Raw genomic sequence first — 13,226 nt, 5'->3', positions numbered from 1 at the left:
GAATCACTGTGTTTTTGTTACCTTAGAATCAGCCGTTTATGTCTACATAGGGAGCAGGTCCTCGTCCATGGAGATCACCATGTTGCTCCACCATGTTTCTATAGTACCCCAGAACAGACAAACCAAACACTGGCTCCAGATAGGGCCATTTGTGTTTTCATGTCGACCACCAAGGTTAGCAGCCCCTCCATGACGAGAGTATCAGAAAAATACTTTACTTTTTTATGTGAAACTGCTTTATTCAGTGTTTTTTTCCAGTTTAAATCACCAGGTCCATTTGTTTTGGAGAGGAGGAGACCCCTGCTGATAATTCGGCTCCTGGTAAAAACCTCCCGAATGTCTGGATCCTAAGTTATCAGTGTAAAAAGTTGAGCACTGATTAGCAGGCACTAGGCTCATGGCCATCTCTGACATGCCAAACAGCATCAGAGAAACACTGATTTGTCATGTGAAACTGCTTTATTCGGTGTTTTTACCGGTTTAAATCACCAAGTTTGTTTGTTTTGGAGAGGAGCACACTTCTACAGATTATTCGGCTCCTTGTAAAAACCGCCTGAATGTTTGGATCCTTTAGGTATCAGAGAAAAAAGTTGAGCACACATAAACAGGCGCTAGGCTCATAGCCAATTCCAACATGCCAAACAGCATCAGAAAAAAACACTGATTATTTTAATGTGAAACTGCTTTATTCAGCGCTTTTACCAGTTTAAATCACAGTGTTTGTTTTGGAGAGGAGGAGACCTCTGCTGATAATTCAGCTCCTGGTTAAAACCTCCTAAGTTATCTGATTAGCAGGCGCTAGACTCATGGCCATCTCCGACATGCCAAACAGCATCAGAGAAACACTGATTTCTAACATGACACTGCTTTATTCAGTGCTTTTAGAGGTTTAAATCACTGTGTTTGTTTCTTTTGGAGAGGAAGAGACCTCTGCTAATAATTCGGCTCCTGGTAAAAACCTCCTGAACATCTGGATGTTTAGTTATCAGAGAAAAGAGTTGAGCACTGATTAGCAGGTGCTAGGCTTGCAGCCATTTCTGACATGCCAAACAACATCAGAGAAACACTGATTTCTAACATGACACTGCTTTATTCAGTGTTTTTACCAGTTTAAATCACAGTGTCCATTTGTTTTGGAGATGAGGAGACCTCTGTGGATAACTTGGCTTTGGTAAAAACCTCCTGAACAACGAAAACTGTAGAAATTTTGACCATGAGAAGTTTCAGCTGGTTGCAGTCTGCACTCCTCACCGCTAGACGCCACTAAATCTTTCTAAATCTTACACACTGTTCCTTTAAGTTACTTGGGGAACAGCTTTTATTTCTCTGTAGAGTGACTGATTTGTGAAATGAGGCAATCTTTTGCAGACTAATGTGCAGCATTTTTTAGAGGAATCAGACATTTTTGCATTCTTGTCAAACACAGTTTGTTTCAGTGACTAACCTAATTTGTCTTTTTTAATTAGCAGCTGGTTGCCATCTGTGTGTTTGTGTGTGTGTGTGTGTGTGTGTGTGTGTGTTGCTGTGGTTTTGTAGCTTTTTGCTTTAATGAATGAGAACAATTGTCTTTGTTGCTGAAATAGTTCCTATTGTGATGTAAATGTTGAAAAAATTTCTTGTTTGCAATGCAGGGATTTTACTTTTGCCTCATATTTTGCTGTACTAAATTTAACATAAATAAGAGTCACACTGCCATCCATACAACTTGGGCGTTATGTAGTTATAGTACAAATGTATCACACTAACTATAACCTAACAGTTAGCTCTGACTTGTGTTGGTAGTCATGGGCAGATTATGAGACAGTCAGCCTGTAAGAGCAGCTTAAGCACATATTAATATTCGGTAAGAATTTCCTTGTTGATGACTCATCATATAGGTTCTGACGATATTAAAGTTTACGCAACAGTTTCTGTATATTTTGAATAGTGTATGGTAGTGGACTATACTAAAGTTAGGTTTATATTTACTGTATTTATGTGTCAGAATGCAGGCACAAGTTATTTGTGCTAGGTATAGTGTCATAAGGCAGTTTAGTGCACATGCCAAAAGGAGATGGTGGTTAACGTCATGCGTTTGTATTGGTTTGGATCCTTATAAGTTGTTGACCATGTTATACAGTGTTTAAGAATAATAACGGGTAATATGTGAGAATATATAAAAATAGGACATTGAATCGGTAGTATTGTCAATAAACCTCGTTGAACTTTTTCCCTCCCTCATGTGAATACTGTGGATCACCAGAGAGGGAACAGAAACATGAGTCAGAACTGAGACACCTCATAAACTAAGTGGCCTAGTAACTTTGGAACACTGAAACATCCACTACAAGGCCGCTACAGGACCTCCTTGCCTCGTTTTTTGTTGTGGTTTTGTGTGTCTGTGCTAATTTTGTGTCTCTTTGTGGTCATTTTGAGCCTCTTCCTGGTCGGTATGTGTTAACTTGAGTGACATTTTGCACGTGAAGGCCAAGGGGGGGCGTCCTCTAACACTTTGGGCCCCTGGGCCTGTGCCCAGTACTGTAGGCCTGTTCAGTAATCCATCCATGCTGGTAAGTGTAACTGTGGTCACGAGCATTGCGAGCCACAGTGTCACACTTACTCTCACACATGCCTCCTCTTTGCCTCCTGGAGACTTGGCAAGACAGTTTAGCAGACATTACTCGATGAAAACTAGCTCCAGCTATTGTGAGTCAACAAATCTGTGCGGTATCTCAAGGACACACTGAAGTGACGAACTTGGGAGAGTGGAAACATCCGCGGGTCTCTCTCTCTTTGATCACATGTGGTTCATTATTTTTCCACAAGGGGGCAGCAAGTATAAGGGAATGACTCTGAACAACATGGCACTCCTGTGGTGGTGGTGGTGGTGGCATCTGAGAGGGCCACAGGGACGCTGGGACTTTGGTTCATGTCTTTCAGTTTTCACATATGTTTAGTTCCTATACTGCGGGCTGCAGTGAACGCAACATGGAGGAGAACTAGAACACTTTTTTCTCAGCTTTCAGTGTCTTAAATGCAAATATTTCCTGGTTTCTTTACTCCTCTGAGACAGTAGACTTATTATTTTCGGGTTGTGGCCTAAACAAGACATTTCAGGACATCATCTTGAGCTTTGGATAAAAAACTGATCAACATTGTCACTATTTTCTAACATTTTATGAGCCAAACATCTAATCGAGACAGTTATCAACAGTGAATATATTCATTTGTTGCAGCCCTAATAAAGACAAATGACATAGGTGGTAATGAGGATGATGACATCACACCATTTCTGTAAATGAACTAGCAAACCTTTACAGAGTCACATCATTTTGATTGACAATTCAAATTGATCGCAAAATATACGGTCTGCAGTGCATTTCATAGTGACAGTGTTTTATTGCTCGCGGACGTATCTCAGCTGCAATGAAGTGAACATCAATTGTCTCTAGTAGAGGGAGGAAGCCTAGCAGATCCTCATTAGGGAATACTTTATCTTTTCCTGACAAAGATATATGTCCCGTGTCTCCACAGTGCTCCTCACCACAAAGTCCCTCCCATTTCTGAGAGGGCTCACTCCGTATACTACAAACAGCCAATCCGGGAAATGTATATCACACTCCTGCATATCCGTTAGAGTGATGAATGATGTATTGGAGTTGCTATTGATATTTCTTTATGCTGCAGTCATATTTGTTTCTACCACGCGCTGGCAACTCAATAAGAATACAAAGCTGGATTACAGGTTTTGATTTAGATGCTTGGAAACTTTTCTGTTGCTGTCTCTATTCTCCCTGTCTGCCTTTCTCTTGGAAAAGACTGTAGCTGCCCTCCATCTCACTCTCTCTCTCACACATACAAAGAGACACACACATGTGAAACACACAAAAGGTACCAGCGCTTCACATTCAACACTTTCATCCATTATATCCGAATCTTACGTAAGGGGGGCACAGACAGTGGTAGTCAAAAGAAAATCGTCTCTCTCTCTCTCTCTCTCTCTCTCTCTCTCTTTCTCTGCGTCTCTCCGAGGGTTCGGTTTGGAGAGAGAATGTCAAACCGAGTCCTAGAAAAAGCCTCTAAATGTTTCATGCTGTTTCATCAGGGGGAAGAGAGAGGTTTGCTATGCTGCTGAAGCCTCACGTGTTCGTCCTCCCACAGTGTGTGAGTGTGGCATCTGTGTGTGTGTGAGTGTGGCATCTGTGTGTGTGTGTGTGTGTGTGTGTGTGCCCCAGTCCATGCAATAATAGGCATGAAACCAGAGGCTTGCTCACATGCACACAGACACGTTTGCAGGACATTTTTGGGGGACTTTGCATTGATTTACAGCTTAGTTATAGCCATTCCGTGAATTCCAATGAAAACAGATCCATTAAGTATTTGTGCTTATAACAGCGGCAGTAAAAATAATCAATTGGTTGTGATAGAAACACATGCAGAATACAGTATGCTCTCACATATTCATGTCTGCACTTCTCTCCTGGCTCAAAGGCAAATTTATAAGCTGTGTTTCAGTGCTTTTTATGGTTTATGCAGAGTTTTGTGCCTTTGATGATGTTGTTATATGGTTAATGGCATTTCCATAAGCCTTAAATCAGGGGTGTCAAACTCATTTTAGTTCATGGGCCACATATTTGATCTCAAATAGGCTGGACCAATAAAACCATCGCACAATAACCGGTCATCAGCTCCAATATTTTCCCCTTTTTTTAGTGTTAAGAATTACAGTAATTCTGTAGATGTTCATCCTTTTACAAAACAGATGAACAGCCTGAAATATCTCAAGGAAAATAAGTGCAATTTCAGCAGTATGTCTCAGGTTTTCCAAATTCAGTCAGTCTAATTCCTGATACAGATTATTTTGATCTGAAGCTGCTGACTGACAGTATTTTTGCACAATGTTCCATATCTTCAAACATAGTCACAGTTCTTACATGAAGTAGGCAATGCATTGTCTAACTTGCTCCTGAGACCTGGCACCTTTCAGTCTGGTCATCTTGTGGGCTGCATTTTGACCCTTTGGCGGGCCGTGTGTTTGACACCCCTGCCCTAAAGCATATTCATCCATGTGTTGTGTCACCATCTGGGTCTCCAGTGTGCCATTTCTGTTTTGGGTTCATATTCTGTGCTGGAACCTGTTGCAGGTAATCCCTTTAGCCACATTGAATATGCTCTTTATGGCATGTGTGGGGTTTTAGAAAATAAAAAGTGTGCTTATGTCGCTTAAGCTATGAGAATAAGAATGTAGTATCAGCCAAAGCTGATTAAGATATCTCTGTCACCAGAAGAACACTTTAATGCGGCCTCCTCTGCTGACCTGATGTGCCCCATTTTAAATGTGGCACGCACATCCGGATTTTTATTTGTAATTCAACGAGACATTTGTGATGTCACCCGCCCCCTTTTTAGATGTGCACATTATCCCAAATGACTATGAAACGACGCGCGCGCGCGCACCCACTTTCCCCCTGCATAAACACCCACCCAGCTCTTACCCCTTTCCCTTGTTTATATGTTTTATATTCAGATCTTTTCCTCCCGGAGATCATCCATCTTTTCCCCTGTACACCCCTCCGAGAATTCCTAATACGAACCTCAATCACGTATGATTGCGTTAAAAGAGTTGAGGAGAGACAGAGAGGGAGAGAGGGAGAGAGGAGGAGGAGGAGGAGGAGGAGGCTGTGGACCGAGACCGTCCACTCTCCCTGTCGGCGATGTAACACACCGACAGCATCCATCCAGGACGCACGGGAAATGACGCTCTGCCTACTTTATTATTTGTGCGCTACAACAAAAAGCACTCTGGTGTGCGTTCGCCTCAACTAATTGTTGCTTTTCCAGACGAGCATCCCTCCCTGCAGGCTCACATCTCTGCAGCATCCTTGCAGAGTAGCCTCTGCTGCCGATTCCATTTTCCCCGGCTGCATTTTCGAGGTGCCATCGACAGAACCGGAGACTGGGCTCACGTAATCTGGGCTCCCGCACAGCCGCACGGACCGGCAGCGACCGGTCTCATTCATCGATGTGCATGGGAGTAAATTATTAGTGAGAGAGGGGAGGAAAAAGTTCATTTCTCCAGCCGCGCACGAGCATCTCGTGCATGGATTTAGGTTGATGCGAATTATTAAAAAAGGCGTCAGGGAGCCAGAGGAGAGGCTGGTGTGCAGATGAGGATTACGAAGTCGTGCTCGTCAGACGCGGCGCTGTTCACCTGGAATACCTGAAGCTCTCCAATGACACGCAGCTGCATCAACTTATCAACACTGTTGCATGTCTTTACGGCTGACATGTCGGCCCCTGTGGCCTAGCCCGTAGGTGCATGTTGTCTATCAGATCGGGTGTTGATTTGAAGCCCTGAGTGCCAGATACTTAGACTCACGCGCCGCTGTCCCCTCCAGAGGATGCTGCCTGAAGCGCAATGATGCCCGGGACCCGGAGGATTTTCTGATCAGGATGACATTTGGTTAAAAAACACTCGTGGACACTCTGAATCTACTCTCTCGTTTTTCTTTTTTTATTGCGCCAAGAAGCTGCACCAAGATCCGACCTCTGCCGAACTCAGACTCTCGGTTTTCAGATTCGGTTCGGGGAGATGGCCGCGATCGCCAGCTCCCTGATCCGGCAGAAACGCCAGGCGAGGGAGTCAAACAGCGACCGGGTCTCGACTTCGAAACGTCGCCCCAGCCCCAGCAAAGACCCCCGCTCTCTCTGCGAGAGGCATTTCTTGGGGGTCTTCAGCAAAGTCCGTTTCTGCAGCGGCAAGAAAAGACCCGTTCGGCGGCGACCAGGTCAGTGCTGTAGATCCCCCCCCCCCCCTTTTGAACTGATGTGTGTTATGTGTGCGTATGGAAGCGGTTTCCCTCAGCACCCCCCACCCCGCCCCTCTTTGGAGCATTATACTGCAGTCAAGGGCTCCAATCTGAGCCGGAGGAGAAGGTAGATTTTCTCCGCGGTGCCAAAAAATCCACCTGTTCCATTAGGTCTTCTTGTTGTCTGTCGATCCACCGCACGACACAACCCTCCCCCATATACCGAGCAAGAGCGGCCTGAATGTATAGCAAATGATCCATACTATGCTGTGACGTTACCCCCTTTATTTCTTGTGATCCTGCTCTGATCAGAATAATCAATCACCCTGGAACTACTGTATCTCAGTTACAGCTTGAATAGGCTTTGTTCCAGCTGCTAATATGTAAGCCTTCGATTTTGCACACTTAATTTTTGCACGCCCCTCCTCCCCTCCACACACACACACACACACACACACACAACTTGAATACACTCAAAAAGGCTGCTTTAAATGACCTAATCCAATATTACTGCAGATTGGGGGTACAGAGGGGAGATAAGTTGCACCGCAGTGCACCAAGGCTCTTTTGAGATTAAATGTTTTAATGGTAAATGTTTATTGCAGAGAGGGAGCTTTACTGCAGTGAAGGGAGGTATAGCCTTAGTGATTAAGAGCTACTCTGGCTGTATTAGACACAGGCTCCGAGCCTACTACACTCCATGGTATAGCCTTTCCCCCCTTTTTTTTCTAATTCCCCTGGCTCCGTCCTGGTGCACAGATAACAAGCCAGTGCTGCAAGCCAGCCCTCCCCAAATCCAGATAGTTCTGTGTGTGATGAACGGCAGTCAGGTCCACTCACAGTCCTGCAGACAGACTGATGAGGAATGAGGCAGGACGACAGACAGACATCATTTTTTAAAGGCAGAAAGGGAGGACAATGGAGAGACAGACACCCAGCCAGCCAGCTAGACTAAATTAAAAACGCTGTCGTCGCGCAGCCTCATCAGACAGACAAACAATCCCAGCGCCAAAAAAAGCCTCCACAAAATGAATAGAAACACAAGCAGACAGACAGACAACAAGCCAGTCAGGCCTCCAGACACTGTTGGGCAGGTAGGTAACTCCTTTGCAACTGACACATACATGAACAGACAGAAAGCACGGACAAGACAGATGCTGTGCTTCCTCTAATTGATCATCCTTATCTACCTTATGCCTTGCCATATATTTGCATATAAACAGCCGATACACTGGAGAATTCATGAATTCTGCCTGTTTAAAAGACTGTTGTTTTTCCTTCTATTCCCCCCCTTCGTAAGATGCACCCTCGAAACCTCCACAGGTGTCCCATAAGGGCTGCAGGCTAGGTCAGTAGCTCAGCCTCCATCCGTGTGTGCTGTGTTTTCTTCTCGTCTCCACCCCATCTCGCGCCCATGTCGACTCCCCCTCGGCCAGGGAGGGGGGTGGGGGTGGGGAAAGGGGTGGGACAGAGAGGGAGGGACGGGCGGGGGGCTTCAACACCTGTCTGACAGCCGACGACCCTCTCCCTTGCTGATCTCTTCTTTTTTCTTTCATCCCTCCTTCTGTGTGGCTTTCTTGGATTTCTTAAGCTTAATTTCGTACCTGTTCTTTTTTTTTCCTGGTAGCTAAAGCTCTCTCCTGTAGCCAGTCGTTTGTCGCTCCTCTGTCTCTCCTCTATCTTTGGCTCTGCCTCCTCTCATTTTGTTTTTGCCTCATTCTCCTCGTCAGTCTACGTCGGATTATCCTCGCTACTTGTTCTGTGTCTGTAAATATGTGTCAAGTACTGCTGTGTAAGTGTAGTAGAGGTCCTTATAGTGTATTTTGGTGTACATGGATATGTTGTGTTCCTCCTTGTCAAACACTATATCAGAACAGGTGATCATTCACCATTTCATGGTCATGACACCATTTGTCGACGTACCTAAATGTTTTTGTCCTTCTGTATTGGTATGAAGTAAATTTATTGACGTTTTAATGGCCCATACACACACAGGATGATTTGCTGTATGTTGCCACTGGAAGACATTCTTCTTGCACAAACACATGAGGTAAAATCCGGAGTTTGGCTTGAAGCCTGTTTTAACATGCACACACACACACACACACACAAACACACACCCTCTCTGCTAAATGATTGGAACTGATGAGCCGTCAGAGATTGCTCGGGCTCACGTTGAGGTCTTAATTTATGGAAGCGTAGTTATCACATGTGATTTACTGGTGTGTACCCTCCCATGTACTTTGACACACACACATAAGCGCGCACACTTTCTCCTCACCCTGCCTGTGATGGATGATGAAGGGCCTGTCCCAGGAATTGATGGCCCCATCCCAGGGGTAGGTGAGTTGGGGACTGATGGTCAGGATGATGTACAGTTGAGGTGAACCCACTCTAGTTGGGGGTCACCCGGCGTAGTCCTTCTACGGGCTGTCTTCTGTGAAATATAAAAGGAGCATATGCACTGGTAATTATTGCTGTGATCAGCGTTTGAGTAAAGACTTGGGATGGATTACTAAATGGGCCTCTTGGGCACAGGCCCAGGGGTTCAAAGTGTCAGGGGGACCCCAGGCCTTCACTTGCAAAATGTCAAATGCCAAAAGAACACGCATGAGCAGGAAGAGACTCAAAATGACCAAAAAGAGACACAAAAGAACCACAAAGAGATGCAAAGAAACTGCAAAGAGATGTAAAACAATTCAAAAATGGGCAAAACAACCACAATAGAGACAAAAACAACCACAAGGAGACACAAAATGACCACAAAGAGGCGCAAAACCACTACAAGGAGAGATAAACTGACTATGAAGAGAAATAAAACAAACCCAAGAGAGACAAAAACAACCACAATAAGATGTATAATGACTTCAAACAGATGCAAAACCACCCCAGTGTCTGTGCGTCTTGCTTCTACGTAGGAGAGGTGGTGGGGCCCAGGCACCTATTGTCTCATAATCCGCCCATGGACTCAGTGTATGCTGTCACTGTTAAAGACAGGTCTGGCTAAGAGTTTTGTTTCTCTGTCCCGATATCCAAAAAGTTTCTTTCTGCTAAATCATTTGGGGTTTTATGTGCCTGACTGGCCTGCACTCAACTGCACAGCCTCCAACTCTTCTTATGACCTTGGAGGACAGTCAGGCACACTCATATTCCCTTATTGCAATCACATACATCATCTATCAGGACACGATGTGAGCCCTGCAAAGCAAACATTTCAATTGTTGAATGGGTACTTAGCGGCATAAAATGAAACTGAGCACCAGTTTAATTGTGATAAAATGCTTAATTTGTTTCTTTTGTCAGACAGAGAATAAACAAAGGATTATTAATATCCAGCATCTGAGTTGATGTCTGATTTCAGTGGAGCTTGTATCAAAATCTCTTTTGCTATTGCAAAAACAAACACTGTTTCCAGCTGTAGTGTTTCATTATTCACGGTATCCCTAAGAAAACGTTTTAGTTAGATATACACACTCTCTACCTTTTCTTTTATCTGAGGAACAAGCTTTACTTCTCCTGCGTTTCCTTGTCAGGAGCCACAAGCCAAGTCTTGTTTACCTAATGGTGTCATCTGACTCTGACTGCTGCTTTTGCACAAATCCAAAAGACCTGCCGGACATTAGACAGACCACAGAGACCACTCGCACATTTCCCCCTCAGATAAACACTTTTCTTTTCTTTTTTTTTTTTTTTACACATCTATTTTTTCCTGGCGTAGCCTGAGGCCGAGAGTCTTTCTTTGCCCCGAGCTAATCCTCGTTTCCACCTGCTCCCCTGAAGTGTTGAGCGCTTCGAGCGGCACCCTGGCCGGTTGCCAGATGTCACAGCCTCAAAGTTGGAGGTCGGTTCAGGGTTAGTGCAATGAAATAAAAAGACTCTAAGAAACTTTAGGTCAGTTTCCTTTAGGTCAAGAAAAAGCACTGGAGTCCTTCGGGGTAAACCTGTTGCCTATGATAAAACCTCAGGATCTCTTTCATTGAATATCAGTGATATCGACCCAAAACTGCACAGTTGCTTCATACCAAATAAAGAAACCATTAGCATGTCAGTGTACATTACAAAGGGATTTTAAAAGGGGTTTCTAAATGGTGCAAAAACAGCCATTTTTCTCTACCTGATACAGTAAGACATTATGAGACAGTAACAATGTTCTCATCGATTTTCTGTCATGACGTTCTCATTGTAAAGGCCTTCCCGTCAAAAAGCCGCTTTGGGAATTATGCAGTACAACAGATGACTCATTACAAACTGTCCATCATAGTCGTATTGATATTCACCAGCTGGTAAGAGTTAAATAAAGAGCTGAAGTGGTTTTTAAGTTTAAGTTTTTGTGAGCAGGCAATTGGAGGCTGGACTGTGCCACGAGAACACTAAGACTTTTTAAAGTGTTAATTAAAGTTGAGTATTTAATTAATATATTTATAGAGATTCACACTTCATGCAGAAATTTAATTACTTTTGCTTTTCATTTATGCAATTCAAAAATTGCTGAAGGTGTAATTTATTGGACATGTAAACACACCAGTAAATATTTTTAAATGCTTTAGGCAGTTTAAAGGGTGAAAAGTCTGTAATTGCTCTGCTGGTACTCTCCATCTTCCACAGCCAGCTTGTCTTCTTTAATTAATTAAACACTGTGCATTTTATGTCTGTGAAACGTGTTTGTAAGACGTGTTTAAAACTGCTTCATATGAAGAGCTGTGAGTGTGCAAACACTTAGCTGAAAGCCGAGCTATCAACTCTTCTGTGTGTTTTCATTCACAATTAAGAGAATGCTGTTCTGACATATTCTTGGTGGGGATGGGGCTGTGGCTTGGCCGGTGGTTTGTGCGCTGTCTGTGTGTGTGTGTATGTGTGTGTGCGTGTGTTTCAGAGCCGCAGCTGAAAGGCATCGTGACACGACTGTTCAGCCAGCAGGGCTTCTACCTGCAGATGCAGCCGGATGGAACCATCGACGGCAGCAAGGACGAGAACAGCGACAACAGTGAGTGGAGCGCTATGGAAGCTACAGCTTCCAGCATGAAACATTTAATGGCAATGAGTCACTTGCTTATATAATATATTACCACATTTTATAAGCTGTGCTTTATCATTTTTAATTCTTACGTAACTGATGCCAGCCTAAAGCACTCCAAAATTAGTTTAAGAATGCCCTCGTTGAATTGGATTATCAATCAAAAAAAACCTACAATTTAAAAAGGGAAACTATTCACCAAATTCCTCAAAGCAGAATGCCCTCTTTTCTGAATCTGGTTATGCAACAGTATGCATGAGATACAACTGTAGACATAAATGTGTCAAAACCTACTCGAATGGTTTATGAATTCCTATCCAATCGTCTCATACCTTTCGAGGTAAGTCAATACAGTATTTATGGGAGCATCTTCTACTCAAATTTCTATCCCCAGTGAAATTAATTCCAACATCCCTGTCCCGGTCTCTCTAAGTAAACCATTTCTAGTGTGTACACTGCATGATTGTAAGCGCCACATTGTTTTGATTGATTCTTCTCTGAAGTGCGCGTGATTATCACAGCAGAAATCCCTTCCCTGAAAGCCCCATCGCCTGACACAACTGTAGCCCCGCAGCTTCACGTCTAGTCACACAGATCCCTCCCTGAGCCACTTCTTTGCAATATTTCACCACCAATCGACTTTCCATAGTGGGCTACCAGTAGATAAATAGTCTCCAGGGAGTAGCCCCCTAAAGATATCACACCTCCTTCCGCTCTCACAGGGACAGGAAAAGGGGCAAACCAGTAGAGAGTCTTCTGCATTAAAACATATAGGCTATGGTAACAGTTTCTTATGGGGAGTGAAAGATCAAGGAAGAGATATATGTCGGCGGAGAATGGTCGTCAAAGCGATAATGACGACGCTCCCAGTCTGGAGTGAGGCCAGACAGGAAACCAATCATGACCTTTCTTCTCTAAAACATCCTGCCAATCTTAAAGGAAGCCCGAGCCAAAGCTGCTGGACCATAGCAGTCATGCGGTGAAAAGAACGGTCTCTCGCTGTCACTTGTCGTTTTATATTTTATGAGGGGATAGATCTTCAGTACTTATAGCATAAGGAAAAGGGTCTTCAGGACAAAAAGGATTACTGCACAAACAAAGAAAAAAAGGAAAACACACCCTGCATTTCCTCTGTGCACCTTAAACACATTGCTGGTTTTTTTGGAGCCTCCATTGTGCTCCAAAGGTTTTTGGCTGATGAGTTTTTTGTGGAATGTGAGGGTTTCCCCACCTCTAGGTAATCCTCTTGTTAAGCAGTCCCGCTGGCCCAGGGATGGAGGAATGCAGTGAATAATTCAGCCAGAGGAAACTAAAAATACCACCTTCCCCGTTTGTACCCAATGAATAATTCTCTATGTGAGATGCCTTGAGCTGAGAGATGGTCCGAACGAAGACACAGAAAGAGAGCAGAGGCGAGCAGGAGG

At 44.0% G+C, this 13,226-nt stretch overlaps 1 protein-coding gene across 4 annotated transcripts in view; it reads left to right on the top strand.

Annotated features, from left to right (window-relative positions):
- Window positions 1-13,226, top strand: part of fgf12a (fibroblast growth factor 12a) — a 57,040-nt gene that overhangs the window by 14,610 nt on the left and 29,204 nt on the right. For 2 of the 4 annotated variants that reach the window (XM_033651247.2, XM_033651246.2), the window contains exon 2: window positions 11,662-11,772. In XM_033651247.2, coding sequence (XP_033507138.1) covers window positions 11,662-11,772 — 111 coding nt within the window. Of the gene's footprint in view, window positions 1-5,517; window positions 6,768-8,088; window positions 8,137-11,661; window positions 11,773-13,226 lie in introns of those variants that run through there. The other 2 variants (XM_033651244.2, XM_033651245.2) reach the window with 2 other exon arrangements.

This window comes from Epinephelus lanceolatus, chromosome 12, assembly GCF_041903045.1.
Source record: "Epinephelus lanceolatus isolate andai-2023 chromosome 12, ASM4190304v1, whole genome shotgun sequence".
In the NCBI taxonomy this organism is placed as follows: domain Eukaryota; kingdom Metazoa; phylum Chordata; class Actinopteri; order Perciformes; family Serranidae; genus Epinephelus; species Epinephelus lanceolatus.
This window is presented reverse-complemented; position numbering and strand designations above follow the sequence as displayed.